Genomic DNA, 17,131 nt, shown 5'->3' on the forward strand with positions numbered 1-17,131 from the left:
CCTCTCCCAGGTTGCCCACCTTTGACGAAACTTTGAAAACATACTCAGACTTATACTCAGAAAACTTACAAAACTTTGTACGCCACCGTATAAGGCCGTAATAAGTTTTCTACGGCACCGAATCCAGCTGATGTAATTACCAATTTCTAAAGTCTACCTTCCTAAAAACTGGTTTTAAAAACAACGCTTATCTCATACAAGTCATTTTTTCATTACTTTTTGGCTCTTTTCACTTCTATGAAAAATTACAAACCCTAGTACGGCGCCGTATAAGGCCGTAACAAGTTTCGTAATTTTTTCAAAGTATTGTTTTCAAACATTAATTTGCTCTGCAGGTACGCCTGACGGTAAAAAAAATTACCTTGAAACAGTTCGAAATAGCAAAAACCTGTTACGTGCCTTGTGTGGCTGGACCGAAATTTGGAAGTCTAATAATATCTTCTGGAGTTCATTTCATTAATCAACCAGAAAAATGTTCAACTCCAGAAATCCATTAAAAGCGTCAAACTGAGATTTTGTTCAAAAGAAGACCAATGCTTACGTAATATGTCTCAAAAATGAATTACCTGTGAACTGAAGTTCGGAAAAACAAAAGGTTTGCGGTTTTGGAGGATCAAATAATATTTGCACTGTTTTACCCATTAAAATGTCAGTCGCACCTACACAGAGCTGGTGATTAGACTCCAAACTGCAGGCCCACAGTTTAAAGTAAACTAAAGAAAATTTCTTTTTAATTCTTTACGGTCGGTTCAGTTAATTGTGCTCTAGTTTCTGTAAAAAAATTTACTAAATTTGGGGCGCATTTAAGAAGGCATCAAAGATTTTGGTGCCAGTTTCTCTTGTCTGTGTCTTTATCTATTTTGTATCATCATTTGGAGACTATTGAGTTGAGATTCAACTGATTCCTAAAGTAGTGAGAGTATTACATTTAAATTTCACAATTTTTTCTTCAACTGAATCTCTCACTAATATCTTTTGTAGTTAATGTAAATAATCAACCAAAAAACTTTTAACTCCAATTATCTATCAAACACGTCAAAGCTGAAAATTTAATTTCTAAGCAAGACCAATGCTTACGTGTTATGTCTCAAGAAGAAGTTAGCTCTAAAATGAAGTTCGAAAAAATAAAAGTTTTGCGGTGCAGTTTAAGTGAACCAAACAAAATTAGCACTCTGTTTAAAATGCAGCTTTCAGTACCACATATATAGCTGGTGAAAAAATCCCTAAAAACAGGCCCACAGCTTATAAGAAAAACTGACAAACTAATGTGTTTGGTTTGCGTTCGGTTTCAATTAAATCTGTTCTGGTTTCAGTAAAAAAATATTCAAATTTTGGCTCATTTGAAAATTCAATTATTTTTGAGCATTCACAACAACAAGAGTCTTCTTGCAGACCCACAATCTGAATACTTAAACTAATTACAAGAATGATTTCTGAAGAATCTTCAAAAGCAAAACAATAAATGCATTTGATCGCTTTAATAAAAAATAAATCAAAATTTTTACTATTTCGAACTCCTCTATAGTTTGTCATCTAAATGGCTAATCAACAGCACAATATAGTTTAGCTTGTATTGAACATAGTTTGTCTCTTAGTTGAGGTTTTTCGCTTATTTGAAAAATTGATTTTAAAAAGTCTTTTTTGCAATCGCATCTAAGAGCTGTCGAAAGCTAGCCAAAAGCGACGTAAGATTCCACTTTTTGTGTGGGTCCAGATAAAAAAAAACAACTTTTTGTTTAGCTTGTACAGAAAAAAGTTCCTCTACTAAAAATTGGCTCTACTAGAAAAAAAGTTCCTCACTTAGTTGTTCCTAATCGCTTGTTTGCAAACTTTATTTTAAAACGTCGTTTTTTTTCTGTCGGGTCTTAGAGTTGCCAAAAAGTGACAAAAATCAACATAGGAGTTCCGCATATTGTGTAGGTTCTAGTGCAAAAAAATTCTGATTTAACTTGTATAGAAAGAAGTTCTTCTCTTAGTTGAGTTTTTCGCTTATTTGAAAATTTTTATTTTAAAACGTCTTTTTTTGCAATCGCGTCTTAGGCTTGTCAAAGGCTAACCAAAAGCAACGTACGAGTCAAGTTTTTTGTGTGATTCCAGTTGTAAAAAGAATTTTTGGTTTAGCTTGTATAGAAAATTTTTTTCTCTTAGCTGACTTTTTTCGCTCATTCGAAAATTTTAATTTAAAACGTCTTTTTTTTGCAATCAGGTCTTAGAGTTGTCGAAAGCTAACCAAAGCAAGTAGGAGTACACTTTTTGTGTGGGTCCAGATGCAAAATAAACTTTTCGTTTACCTTGTATAGAAAAAAATTCCTCAACTAAAAAATAGCACTACTAGAAAAAAGTTCCTCACTTAGTTGTTCCTAATCGCTTGTTTGCAAACTTTATTTTAAAACGTCGTTTTTTCTGTCGGGTCTTAGAATTGCCGAAAGGTGACAAAAAATTAACTCAGGAGTCCCGCATTTTGTGTAGGTTCTAGTGCAAAAAAAAATTTTTTGTTTAGCTTGTATAGAAAAAAGTTCTTCTCTTAGTTGAGTTTTTTCACCTTTTTGAAAATTTTTAATTTAAAACGTCTCTTTTTCCAATTGCGACTTAGAGTTGCCGAAAGCTACCCAAACGCAACGTAGGAGTCCAACTTTTTCTGTGTGTCCAGTTGCCAAAAGATATTATGGTTTAGCTTGTATAGAAAAAAAAGTTTTTCTTAGTTGAGGTTTGTCGCTTAATTGACAATTTTATTTTAAAATGTCTTTTTTTGCAGTCGGGTCTTAGAGTTCTTGAAAGCTATCCAAAACCAACGTAGTAATCCCACTTTTTGTGTGAATCCAAGTGCAAATTGAACTTTTGGTTTAGCTTGTATAGAAAAAAGTTCGTCTTTTAGTTGAGGCTTTTTGCTTAATTGAAAATTTTATTTTGAAACGTCTTTTTTTGCAATCGGGTCTTAGAACTGTCTAAAGCTAACCAAAAACAAGTAGGAGTCCCACTTTTTGAGTAGGTTCTAACGCAAAAAAAGTTTTAGTTATAGTTCTACTAGAAAAAAAGTTCTTCACTTAGTTGTTCCTAATTGCTTGTTTGCAAACTTTATTTTAAAGCGTCGTTTTTTTTCTGTCGGGTCTTAGAGTTGCCGAAAGGTGACAAAATTCAACGTAGGAGTCCCGCATTTTGTGCAGGTTCTAGTGCAGTAATTAGGTTTTGTTTCAGGTATTATCTTACCTTAAATTTGTCTGTTTTGGAGAGAGCTTTCCAAGCCTTGTTTTTTTTTAATCTAGTGCTCTGCTCAATTCTCCTATAGCTTTAGTTTGTAACTCCGCCGTAGCCGGTCACCGTAAACCGGATGAGAAACGAGGAGGGAAACACACCCAGAGCATACTGGAGAGGTCTCAAAGGTCGGTTTTTGAACTTGACTGGAGCCTTCTAAATTTTCCAGCTATTATTTTACCGTAAAAACCTTATTAATCTTGGTACGGCCTTACTACGGCACCCTATTAGTCTTGATACGGCATTAGCACGGCATCTTATCAAACTTTGTACGGCCGTAGTAAGGTGCCGTAGTAAATTTGACAAGAACATAGTACGGTTTTTATCTAAGACTTACACGTTGCCGTACTACGGCCGTACCAAGTTTTCCAAGTATGGGTAACCTGGGACTATACAAAACGTCTGCTAGCGAGAGAAACTTATTGCAAAATGACTCTATTCGAACACAAAATGATGTTTTAATTAGTTTTTCATACGCTTTTTAGAAAATCTTCAGGTGTACTTTGCATAGTGTATTTGAGGAGTAATGTAGTTCCGTGAAAAATCATTCACAGTGATTCCTGATTCTTTCGTGAAAAGTTATTTAAAGAACACTTTAGCAGATAATCTGAATTGATATAACAACACTGCTGCAGGTTATAGAATCCTGAAACTTTCGGAAATATCATTCATATAACACTTTAGCTTACATTTCGTATGTTTGCCCATGCCCAAGCGTCAACATTCGGGTTGGCATTTTTATCAACCAGAGCCAGGACTATTGTTCTTGCAATCGGAAGATTCGGCCAGCCTTCCCCCAAATCCTGAAATAAGTACAGCCTGGGTCCACGTTTTGACGAAAAACAATGCCCCCCCCCCCCCCCCAAAAAAAAAAAAAAAAAAAACTCGCTTCGAAATTGACAAAAACTTCAAATAAGTGAAGTTCCCAGTATCTGGCTTTTCCCATGTATTAAGATAGGCGGGTGCGGATATTACTTACAATTGAGGGCAAACCGTCCCTTTGCAGCTCGGTATCGGTGCGGCGGTTTAATGCACGAAATGAAGTAAATTGCAGTAAATGTGAAAAATTTCTAATTCAAAATTTCACCTGCTCATGCGATGAGATTAGCAAAAAAATTCGTAAAAAATGAAGTGAATTACGTCGAAATTTTAATTTACCGAATTCAGCGCATTTCTGCAATCATTCAACGAGACAGCGCCGCAATTCTTAAAGTTTTGGCGTTTATAGCGCTGGCATCATGACCCGTCGCAGGCAAATTACATTCGTGAAAAAATAATTCAATTTACAGCAATTTCGCGAAGATGCGCCGCAATCAATATTATAAGGCGTAAAAATTTGTCCGCCTGGATTTTTATGTTGTAAAATGGTGGGTTTTTGTATTTACAATTTAGCCTGATTGTTGTGATAAACTTATTAAATAGTTTCATATTGGCAATGATGATGACGAATGAACACCAAAACAGCCACAGCCAAGCGAATCAAACTATCCTAACTCCTTTGAGATATCTGGGATGAACTCCAGTTGCAAAAAAGCCCAAGCGAGGCTGTACGGAATTGAGTGTAGCTGAAAACCCGACGCCAACCTAGAAGCTATCATTCGAAATGCCAATAGAAATGCCATTCCCGACATCATGGCCCAAATGCAACAAAAACTTGAAGCATCAATTCCACGTGCTGTCCAAAATTCCCCGGAAACTTTTAAACAAAACAAGTCAAAACAGAAATGGTTGACTTAGAAAATAGATGCAACCTGAAAACCTTGTCAGAAAGTGATGTGCACGAGTCGAACAACAGGCGAGAAAAAGAAAAAATTTTCTATCTCAAAATGGACGAGGGCAAAACACGCGAGTATTACAATGAGACCTTTGACAAAGTGCTGGAAATTATTGATCAAGTCGACGCAGTTGTTGAGGCCTCGGACATTCCATTTGCTCATCGCCTGACTGAAAAACGCAATCCTATCAGTGTCAGGTTCAATAGAAGGGTGTAAAAATTGAACCTTCTTAAAAAGAAAAGCAAGCTGGCAGAGGTGGACGACATGAAGTATATAAGTGTGGTTGAGGAGATCACCAAACCTAGATTCGTTTTCAAGAACATTATGAAAACTGAAAACCGCATCAGAAAAACCCGGCGTGAAGGCGTACTGCACTACATGTGGAGCAACAACACTAGAGTTCACAAAATTGTCGGTTTATATGAAGGTGGCTCAGTGCTTAAATACCCCTTCTCTGACGTTCATGCCTGTTTTAATGGTTTTTTTCACAAAACAATAACTCACAAGTCTCTTGAACCCCTCCACAAACCACTACCTTCCCTTGATCACCCCTCTACATCTCAACCCTAGCAGATAATATCTGATTTGCAACTAAACATCCCCTCAATCAGGAACAAACTGCTGGAATTGGAATCTTTTATATATAGATTTGAATCAATTCCAATGTGATATGACTTACGAAGTCACACTTAGATGATGATGATGACACTTCTAATTTTCTTTTACCTGGACTCAGGTGAAGAATCGTAACAAGTTTAGCGGAGGAGTGATGATTCAAGTCCATAAGGGTGCGACAAAAATTAGAGTCTTGCAAACTCCATTTGAGAAGGCAATATGTGTTTAAAATAACAGAATCATACATATTTTAAACCTTGTTGATTAACAATAATCATAGAACTAATCACATCATTGATTTACTTGATGAACATCTGCAAAGTAATACTTCTGCCACAATACCTCTTATAATATGCGATGATTTTAACATGAATACAAAATCTCAGCTTTTAATAAGCAGTTACTACGTCAATAAATTAAATGCGAACGGCTTCAGTCTGTTCCATAGTTCGGATCGTCCAACTAGAGAGACTGATCATTCATCAACCTGCTTAGATCATTTCATCTAGCAGAAAGTTCCGTCAATTACATCAAATATCCTGTTCCATGAAAACATTGCAGACCATTATCTATTCTAGCTAGTTATTTGGTCAACAACCTCGATCAGACTGATGCTCAGTGTAAATTTTGAAATTTAAAGTTTTTTCATAATGAATCTCGGGGACAGCTCTTCCTGCATGAACTCTAAGAACACCTGAGTCTCTGAGAAGTTGAAATACTAAGAAGTAGTGATCCAAGCATTGCTTCTGAAATTTTTACCTCGAATTTTATTAAGGTCTTTGATAAGTTTGCCCTACTACAAAATGAAAAGGAAATCAAATCAAATAACAAACCTAAACGGTTGGAAAAATCCTCGAAGAATCATAAGAAAAACCAAGCTCAACAAAGCTCATAAAAAAGTAACCTCTAAAATCCTGATTATTTGGCGAATTTCAAAATTCACCGTAAAAATTTCAAAAATACAAACAAAAAATTAAAAAAAAGACTTTCTATGAAGATAAGTTTATGTCTTGCATTGGTGATTCGAAGCAAACTGATCATTTACTTAATAAACCTAGTGGCAGAAATTTGCACTCAAAAAGGATTCCCATTCTTTCCTTTTGTTGTGAAGCGAACCAGTCACCTCTCGGTGACGTGGCAGAAAAGTTCAATTGATCTTTTGTCAGTGTACCTAAAAATATTCGACAGTCGACCAGTAACGTTTTTCCTATTCTTATTCCAGACAATGACAAGTCTTTCTATTTATACCCGGTCTCAGAGTGTGAAGGTAAAGAGCTCATTGATAGCTTAGATCACAAAAGATTATATGGTAATGATGGCTTAAGTAATATTATAATTAAATTACCAGCACCTGTTACGGTTCACTACATGGCGGATATTATTAATTGTTCCCTCACTAATGGCTTCTTTCCCGAATTGATCAGGAATGCAAAGGCACTTGCGCTGCACGAAGAAGGCAGTAAGTTAAGAGAAAATAACTACCGCCCTATTTCACTTCTAATTGTATGGAGTAAAATTTTTAAAGCTGCTATGTATACAAGGTTATACAACTTTTTTGAGTGATTCGGGCTCCTCTCACCTTGTCATTTTGGCTTCCGAAATAATCATAGTACCAAGGATGCTTTAGTTGAGTTAACGGAGAACATAAGGGAAAACTGGGATGTTAAGAACATAAACTACTTCTTTTTGGATGTACGGAAGGCTCTGGGTACACTAGATCACACAATTTGAGTTCAAAAATAGAAAGATACGGAAAAGGTAAATTTTTGGGCTCGTTTAAATTTTATCTCGGGCGCAGCAGGCAAACAATAGAAGTCAATTACATTTCCTCGTAATGGTTAAAAGTACAAAATGGAGTACGACAACGGTCTATAATTGGTCCCCTGCTTTTTCTCATCTACATTAATGAGCTTCCAATTCATTTTAAACATGCTCAAGTCCTGCTTTTTGCAAATCATACAAATCTTACGTTTCCTTATAAGTCCTGCGATGACGTTCAACAAGAATATGATAATGTTAAACACTGGCTAGATGCTAATAAGCTTTGTTCAAAGTTTAGAAGACCATTCAAAAGATTTTAAAGTCAAGCGAAATTAGATATAGTTGATATTGATAACAAGTGCATTTCCATTAAGCCTGTATGTAAACACCTCGGCATCATAATATACCTATCATATACCAGCTTCATATGCACCAGTTATTCAGGCTAGTTTTGAAGTCAATGTGTGGATTACATCGTGAAAGTTATATTAAATCTGTATTATCTTTTTAGCCATCAATACTTACAGACTTACGCGAAGTGCATCAAAAACATTGCTAATGGAACCCTCTTGTTAGCGAATGATTGAAAAACAATCAGTTAAACTTCGAAGCTCTTCAATGCATTGAGTAATGCCGATGTTCTTCCCTACAATACTTTTGGATCAAACGAAAAATTTATGAAATTTTTTTTTATCATAAAATTAGGGATACATTTTTGGTTAAGAACGATGATATAGTAATATACATCTCTGCATAATTTTTCCAGGAAATCCTAAAAACAACCTCTTGAATAAACTCTACCAGACATCTGGTTTGGGAATGAGATTTATGTGGAAAAGTGTGAGCTCTAAATCCGTACTTGTTGCCGAGTTATTGCATTTTTCAAAATTTTTTGAATTTTTCCCGCTTAAATTGCTTCTGAAAAACTTGGAAGAATTTTTAAACAAAAAAATACTTGGAGGCCTATTTCAAGCCTCCAGTAGGTTTAACTAGGTTTAATTAGGCTGCTGTTAAACTTTGAAGAAATTAGCAAAAAAAAATAATTTTCAAGTTTTCATTTTTTTTGTTTATCTTAGCAACTTCTTTATTAAAAGACTCCAACTGCCAATTTACAGAGTCTCTAAGGGCAGGGCATGTGCACTTGAATACCCCGTTGCCTGTCCACCTTGATCATGTTTTAAGCAGTTATTTTTTGTGCTTGTTGTTACTTATTCGGTAATTGATAAAAGAAATAAAATCTTTCTTTCTTTCTTTTCAAAGCAATTAAGTTATTTGTAGCCATTATTTACATTTAAGAGCGATAAAGCGTAAAATTGAACTATTACTTTATTGAGTACAAAAATTAACCGAAATAATTCGAAAACAAGTAGCAATAACTACGGTAAATAGGGTTAAATTTTGTCCAAAGAACTCGAAGCCAGAGGTAAAAAATTGAGCACGCTTTTGTTTTATCAGTTTGTTTTAATTTCCATAATTGTTTCAGGTGATTAGCAGAATTTTTTAAGAAAATTGTTCATATTCTCATGAACCTTTCGAACCTGTCTTGTTTGGCTCAGTTTTATACAAACAATTACTAGAAATAGAATGTTATACCCCATTGAGTGAGTAAATGTTGTCTTGTCTTGCTATCTTAGTTGTTTTAAATTTGAGTGTTTTCTTTCTATCTTTTTGGCATGTTTTGTAGTTAATGGAAGTTATTCATGTAATATCTCGAAAACTTTGCCGGTGCTTGGTTTTCGGGTGTAATTTGAAATTTTTATAAGGAACAATATTTCACTATTTTGTAAACTCTGCTAAGTATCTTTCAATATTTAACGCACTATGACTGAAGCTACTTAAACACAGTTAAGGAAGCAATGGTTAGGAAACGCAATTTTCAGTTTCTTCGTTTTCTATTTCAGGACTCATTTTGGTATGTTTTTTTAATTTTACTAAATAATTGGCTATTTTGAATTGTCAGCAGTTAATGAAAGTACTTTCTAGTTCTGACTTTTTTTTCGCTCATTGAAGTATTGTAAAAAAAATCATTCATAGATATTTGAATTTTCTTTGTTGGTTTCTCTCATTGTTGAGCTTTGCTTTTGTTAATTTTCCCCTTTTCCGTTGATAAAGTTTTGACCTGCTTCAAGGAAAGTTCTTTTTGTTACCAGTCAAAAAAATTTCCATTGAATTGGGCGCTGACTTTTGATTAATAGCTGAATTTGATTACTAGTGCTGCATTTTCCGAGAAGATTATTGTTCTGACCCCCACTTTATTGGGGAGGGAGGAACTATATACTCAAATGGGTTTTTCAATTTTGGTCGATCGATATAATCATCGTACAGAGTTGTGAGTGGTATCATTAGAAAGCCAGTCCAGCGTAGAATAGGGAATGAAAAAGATTTTTTCATTTTTTGTTTTTCATAGGGAGTTATGGAGGTTTAAATTTTTGTGAATAATTGCTGTTTTTATTCACATTTTCAGTATTTTTGACCAATTTTTTGTCAATTTTGATTAAAAAATGTAAAAATTGTCAACTGTACTGCTTTTTATTTCATCTCTAAAGAGACTGGCTGAGTTGTTCGATTCGAGTTTTTTCACTAGAATTTAAGCAACATTTTTCAAAAATCGGACTTTTTTCGAGACAAATAGGACCACATTTGCTTTTTTTCATCACACTTGCTTTAATTTTGCTGGAAGAAGACACCTTAAAACTTCGGTCGAATTCTTCTTAAGCTCAGAAAAGAGCTAGTTGTAATCCCGCTGGCTTTATGAGTCCTCTGAATCAGAATTTTGCAAGTTTTTTGCAAATTTAAACTCGATAATTACAAAAAAAAAAGAATTATTTTCATTTTTACAAACTGAAAATTTTGTTCAAAAATTAATCTATTTCGCAATCACTAGAACAATTGAATGTTTTTTCAGACGTGCAGCAATATCTGGGCTGATCTTGATCTTACCGTGGATCCTTACGATAAAAAACTTTTTAGATTTAAATGGGGCGCGAACTTTTTTTCAAAGCATTTCCGCTATGTAAATGTTTTTATGTAAATTACGGACACGAATCTCAAAAAAGAGCTCAACTAATGTCAGATACTATTTTCAAACAAGATGTTCAAAGAAATTATAATATAGTTTAAGAGTTAAGCTCATTGTTTTTATGGCTTTGACGAAGATTTTTCGTACAAATTTCTTAGAGTTTTGCTTTCATTTGTTATACTTTTTGTAGCCCAACAACTTAGTGTCCCCAATCAAAGAAGCAGTTAATTTTTTAGCAAGTATATATGAACTTAGACATTTTTTCAGTTGTTATCTGATGTCTCTTATGACTTTTAATATATTTGTTTAAAGAAAAGATCGATGAAATTTTGAACTTTGCCACTATTTTATCTTATTTCTCTCAACTTCGAGCGCAGCCTCAGTAAAAACAGGCAAATACCAATTCCGTGTGGGTAATACTTTATTGTTGGAAACGGTTTTATATTCAACTTATGGTTTCCTTGTTTTGATACTACGCGTTTTCAAATAATTTATTTTTTCATTTTCATTTTTGAGCTTAATTGCATTTTTTATGAGTCCATTTCGTTTCCTTGTCAAATTATCACATTGTTGGCAAATCTAATTGAAAGAAAACAGTTGGAAATTTGAAGAGCGTTGGAAAAATGCGTATCTGTATATACTAATTCTTTTTGTTGAATAGTTTATGCTTTTTGGGCTGAGACCAAGTTATCTCGCAAAATTTTGCTAATTTTTTGAGGATTTTTCAATGTTTGTCTTTCTTTTTTTGTTGTTGTCCGCCATAAACATAAATAACGATAGGTCTCATTTGCTCCCCAGGACGTATAACTCCACCTATATAGAGATTTAAATTTATAGCTGTTTGTTTTGATGACTTTCAAATGAAATTTCTTAAAACAATTTTTTTCAACTGTCTCCTTTCGCTTTCAATTTGGCCATCATGTAACGCAATCTCATTGATTAAAAACCTTAATAACGTTTGATGATTCATCCACTTTTATTGCGCTTTGTTATACGTTGTGACTGATTGCTTCAACCATTTATTTACAAAAAAAAAGGTTTCGAGATTTATATAGTGTTCAATTGTCGGGTTTCTTTTTTTTGTCGTGTCTACGTTGTCCTTTCATAGGGAAGGCTCGTTGAGGTTAAGATCAGGAGAAAAGGATGATCAGGATACAGCTCTTGCCGGTAACATCTTATAAGTATAGGGACTTGAATAGTGTGTTGTCGTAAAATTGTTTGAAGTTTTGGCTTCTTTGTGTATTTGTTATGTATTTGTTATTTTGTGGGGTCGTGGCGTGGTCTCATTATTAATAAGCCAATTGGCTTCCTGAGTTGTTGCAACTTAACCCATTGCTTCTTGTTGAAATCTTGAATGAGATATGGCTTTTGGAAAAATTTGTTTCCAAAACAAGTATGGGTTTATGAGCTTTGCAATTTCTTAAAATAGTTTTTTGGTCCAATTGTAGTTCAGTCTTTGTAAACACAGGTCACAACCCGTTTGCAGTGAGCTATAAATTAACCCTTGTAATAATTTTAGCTTCAAACTTTTCGTTGGCTTTTTTTACTACTTTTACTACGAGACTTCATAAATTTTTTGAGATTTTCATATATTTGTACATTTTGAAGATTTTTCTTTTCTTTTTGGTTTATAACAATAATCATAAGTCGCATTGGTGTTAAATTTTTGCGCAATTGAGGACTGGATTCTGCTTTGTCCCAAATGTTTGCTATGTAAATATAAATGAAAGTTTCAATGATTTCAGATGATATCTAATGACATTACAAACTGTGAAATTAATTGTTTTCAAAAATAGAAATGTATTTTTTAACTTTGCACTTCATTGCTATTTTTTCGCTTTTTTGTCGACCTTTTAACCAGTTGCATTCAGAACCGGTCCCATATATTTTTTAAGGAAGTATAGGTTAAACTTTTTTGTTTAGATTTTATCAGACGCGAGTTTGATTTTGTTATGATTTTTTTCTATGGTAGACATCGAGTTGTGGTCGTAAATAATGTCTTTTTTTAATTTTTTAATGGTCGTTTTTAGTAGTTCTATTATCAAAAACTGTCGTCGGCCCTCTAGCGTGGCATTATTATATTCCATTGGTTGTTTATTGAACGATATCTATGTTTTTGATCTGTTCATCATTTGGTAGCCAATTAAGTTAAGAATGTGGATGAGAGGGGTCGGAACATTATGTGCGTATGCACATTACCGAGCCTCCTTGTCTTCGTTTTAATTTGTTTTCCTGAACGAATTACTTCCAACACATTAAGCCATAATTTTTCAAGTTGATCTTAGTTATCTTTATCTGCCTTGGATAGTTGGTTGGTCAGCTTTTCATCAGTTTTTGAACGATGTTTTGTTTTCAGTGACCAAATAAGCTCGGGTTGTATGCTTTTCAACGTTGGCCGATCATCTGTTTTGATAGTTTTGGCGATTCAAATTGAAGAAAAATAACCAAAACAAGGAAAAAAATCAATCCATGCCTCTCTGATGTCAAACATTGACGGCATAGAGTTATGGTACAGTTGGTCGATAATTTCTGCGTATTTTTATTTTTTTTTATTTTGTGTTTAAAGTATATAATATTTAGAAGCCGTTTATTTTTGCGTTAGATTGATTTCATCCCTCCTTTTTAACTAATTGAAATTCTTCTAATTTCTTTCTCTGCACAGTGAAATGGCATAATGAACAAAAGTAAAGTTATCGACATTTATTTTGACATTTTTCCAAATTTTCCATAAATTATTTAAAAGTTTTTAATTATTTAATTTGGTTTGGTAATTTGTATATCTCCTGATGTTTTCAACATTTGGGTTTCGTTCTATCATCATTAAGGCATTTGGCATAATCGACTTTCGTCATTCGTTAGATGCATCTACGTGTAAATAACTTTCTGGTAAAAGAAAACTTAAGAAACCACAGAAAAACTTTTCGCAGGACAAATTTTCCCAATAAATCTTGAGAGGTATTGGTTTGTCGAACTATGCATGCGTAGATGGCACATTTCTTTATTCACCTTGAAGTTTTTGTGTCAAATATACTGCAAATGTTTTGTCATAATAATTCAACTTTGTTTCCAACTTTTTAAACAGTTTTGACCAACCGAAGGGATTCGAGGTAGTAACAAGTTAATGTCGATCCAAAGCTGCGACATAATAGTTACATCAATGCTGTGACAAATGCGCGAACCATTACCAAATCACATCTTTTTTGCTGCTAATAAAAAAACTGGAAGGGAATTGTTGTAAATGTCAATTTTACTATTCAATCAAATATTTTCTCGAACAAAACACAATAGATACAAAATCAATAAAACTTGCCTTAAATTCAACACAAACTAATGAAGTAGCTTCTACCCTAATTTCTTATCTTGACAATTATTGTAGACGTCAATCTTTTTCAATGGAGAAATATGAAGTACGTTTAGGCTAAATTTTCAAAATAATGCCTCTTTTAAAATATTTTGAAGGTAGCTTTCATGTAAAGCAATGCAGGGCAAAACTAAATTAACTTTTCATGTAAGTTAGGGTGCCTTTTCAGGTAAATTTACCCTAATTTTAGGTGTATATGACAACGACAGGTGGGGCCTTAGTTAATTACAAAGCTACAATTAAGGATCATGAAAGTGTACACCGTCACACCCATGTCGAGGCCTTGACTTTATGAAAAGAACTAATTAAAATGTCGAGGAAGAGGTAAACAATGACCTAATACATGGTCGAAGACTGTAGTTATAGTCGAGACAAATTCTTTTCTGAAGTCGAGCTTAGTTTTCTTCATAAGGCAGGCAATATCTTTTTGATAACTTCAACAAATTTCTTTTCACAACTCTAAATTAGTTGAAACTACTTTTTTCATGGAAGGAAATATGTTGACGAAAATCATTTTAGCTGTTTACAAAAATCGACGCTATTTCTGCTCATGAAAAAACTTCTTTAAGAGACTATAAGACTATTTTAAACCAATGAACAAACAACAGTTTAACTTGTTTCTCCATTTAGTTCAATTGTTTTTATTATTGCTCTATGACTTTAGTATTTGCGTTTCCCAAGAGCAATGCAGGGCAAAAATGAATTAAATTTTCATGTAAGCTAGGGTGCCTTCTCAGGTAAATTTACCTTAATTTTTGTGTGTGTGCCATTGACAGCTTTGCCGACAATTAATTATAAAGCAACAATTAAGGACCATCAAAGTCTTGACTTTATAAAATGAAATAATTTAGACGTCGAAGAAGAGCTAAACAATGGCTTTATACATAGGCGACGACTATAGTTAGAGTCGTGTCAAATTGTTTTATAAGTCCAGCTTAGTTTTCTTTATAAGGCAGGCAATATCTGTAACGGCTGCTTTCCAATTAAAGTCAAGGAAAACTTTACACCGCCCAGTTCGTTTCAGCGGTTTCAAATCTGTCCGGATATTGTGTTTTTGCAGTTAACTTTTGTGAACTGTATTATCCGCTATACTCTAGAATGCCGTTGCATTACTCGATATTCAATAATTTCAAATAACTACTTGTTCAGCATTGCCAAATAACAAATAACTTTGCTTCAATTAAGCAAAAATCCAAAATTTTAAATAACCAAATAGACTCAAATTAGAGGTTTTTCGATGATATCTCCTTATAAACAAATGCAAGTGAGATAAAAATTCACAGGATGATTTACGCTAAGTAGGCCTACTATCTGATGTAAAAACAAACAACGCTGGGTAAGCTGCGTTGGTGGGGCTACCTTTTATATTTTATACCCAATCTTAATACAAGGGCCAAAATTTCAATGTTGAATGACTCTTTAGGTAATGATTCAAAATTGAGCAAACTTGGCAGTGCACAACACTGTCATAAAAATAATCAAACGAAAGAGAAATGAACTGAATTGGTTAACAGATCTTCGAGAAATAACACAACAATTTTCATCTCAGATTTGAATATTCAGAGTTAATTTAATCAACAACTTTTGTTTCTCAATTAGCCTCAATAACACCAATTTCAAACCAGGCTAGGCTTCGTTAAAACCAGTAAGAGAAACTGTCTATGTGCTTTGCAAAAAGTTTCTCTTACTTAGGAACTTCGTTCCTCAGGAAGAATGTTTTGAGAATATCAAAGTTAATTCTCTTTTCACAAGTCAAAGTTAAGTTATAACTGTACCATCACTAATATGATCTACAGAAACAAGACACGATAACAAGTAATTTACCGCTCAAGAAAGTGTGCTTCAATACGCACTGTATGTCAGTTTAATAAGACAAAATTAACAAGTTTCCACTGATTTTTGGTAGTTTTTCAAGCTCCTTTTATGCTGCTAGTCACGTGGATTTACATGTCAAATTCAACTGTTGATTGGTTGTAGATACTAGTGTTGACAGAATGTGATCACTTTTCCATAATGTCACTTTTTCAGTGTAAACTTGATGTCATGGGAAATTTGTTAACCATGTAGAAGTTTTGTCGAATATTCTGTATCAATAACAGGTTGATTCGCAATCCAATTGCAAATAATCTGATGCAATACTGTTAAGTCGTAGTAATGTTTTGCTGGTGGTTGAGGTATTTCGAGTTTGAGTTATAGTTTGACTTCATGAATGACGATTGTGTACTTATAATAGTTGCTAAATATAAATGTTGAACAAAATTGAACGAACGACTTCAATAGAATGTAGCATTAAATTTCGCTTGTCACGCTATTCTAGCTTTAAGGCTTGAAATGACCTTGAAGCGCTATTGAATTTGATTTCTGAGTTAGTCAGCTCAGCCGCCACATCGCCGGCCCTGTTTTCTATCGCGAAAACATCTTTCCCAGGTAGTACTGGGGCGAGCTTCACTACTGGTCTCCTGTACACTCCGTCGTTCGTTCGAACTATCACTGATCGAATCACCCCCCCCCCCCCCTTCAGACCTCCCGATGGTCTCCGTAACTCGACCTAGGTTGTAATATCCACGCTTATCGCTATCTTCGATCAACCAAACTAGATCGCCTTCTTTAAGGGTTTCGTTAGCCGTAGATCGCCATTTTTGCCGATTATTCAGAGTTGGCAGATATTCTTTACAAAATCTGTCCCATATGAGGATTTTCAAAGGCTTGAGTGTTTCGAAAGAGCTTTCGATGATCAACAAATTCTTCTGCGCATGGTAGGTAGGGTAAGCAAACTTTCCTGTTGCCAAGCAAGAAGTGATTGGGGTCAATGCTTCTAAGTCATTAACATCTGAACTGAATGGAGTCAACAGTCTTGCGTTCAAAGTCTGCTCAACATTACACAACGTTGTTGAAAGAACGTCCTCGGTGACTGGTCTGTTCCGCAACACTGCATACATTGCTTTCTTGCAACTTCTCACCAACCGTTCCCATACTCCTCCAAAGTGAGGTGCTGCTGGTGGGTTGAACTTCCATCTGATTCCTCGTTGAACTAGATGTTCTTCGATCCCTTCTTTGTTTCATGCCGCAACATACTCCGCAAACTCTCTTTCAGCTCCAACAAAGTTTGTTCCGTTGTCACTGATGATTGTACTTGGTTTGCCTCTTCGGGCAATAAATCTCATTATTGCATTGAGACAACTGTCTGTATCCAACTTAGGTACTACTTCTATATGCACCGCTCTCATTTTTAGACATGTAAAGAGACAACACCATCGCTTTTCATTTCTTCGCCCAATCTTTACAATGAAAGGGCCAAAGTAGTCGACGTAGCCAAAGTAGTCTTATTTGTAAAGGCTGTTGAAGCAT

At 34.4% G+C, this 17,131-nt stretch overlaps 2 protein-coding genes across 2 annotated transcripts in view; one reads left to right on the forward strand and one right to left on the reverse strand.

Moving 5' to 3' along the window:
- LOC142339576 (uncharacterized) overlaps positions 1-17,131 on the reverse strand; it is a 75,409-nt gene that overhangs the window by 22,102 nt on the left and 36,176 nt on the right. Inside the window, exon 10 of the mRNA XM_075389716.1 lies at positions 3,942-4,055. Coding sequence (XP_075245831.1) covers positions 3,942-4,055 — 114 coding nt within the window. The remainder of the gene's footprint in view (positions 1-3,941; positions 4,056-17,131) is intronic.
- Positions 4,649-17,131, forward strand: part of LOC142339577 (medium-chain specific acyl-CoA dehydrogenase, mitochondrial-like) — a 350,806-nt gene continuing 338,323 nt past the window's right edge. Inside the window, exon 1 of the mRNA XM_075389717.1 lies at positions 4,649-4,672. The gene's annotated coding sequence lies outside the window, so the exon portion shown is untranslated. The remainder of the gene's footprint in view (positions 4,673-17,131) is intronic.

Source organism: Convolutriloba macropyga, chromosome 5, assembly GCF_964194025.1.
Source record: "Convolutriloba macropyga chromosome 5, txConMacr16.3, whole genome shotgun sequence".
Classification (NCBI taxonomy): Eukaryota; Metazoa; Xenacoelomorpha; order Acoela; family Convolutidae; genus Convolutriloba; species Convolutriloba macropyga.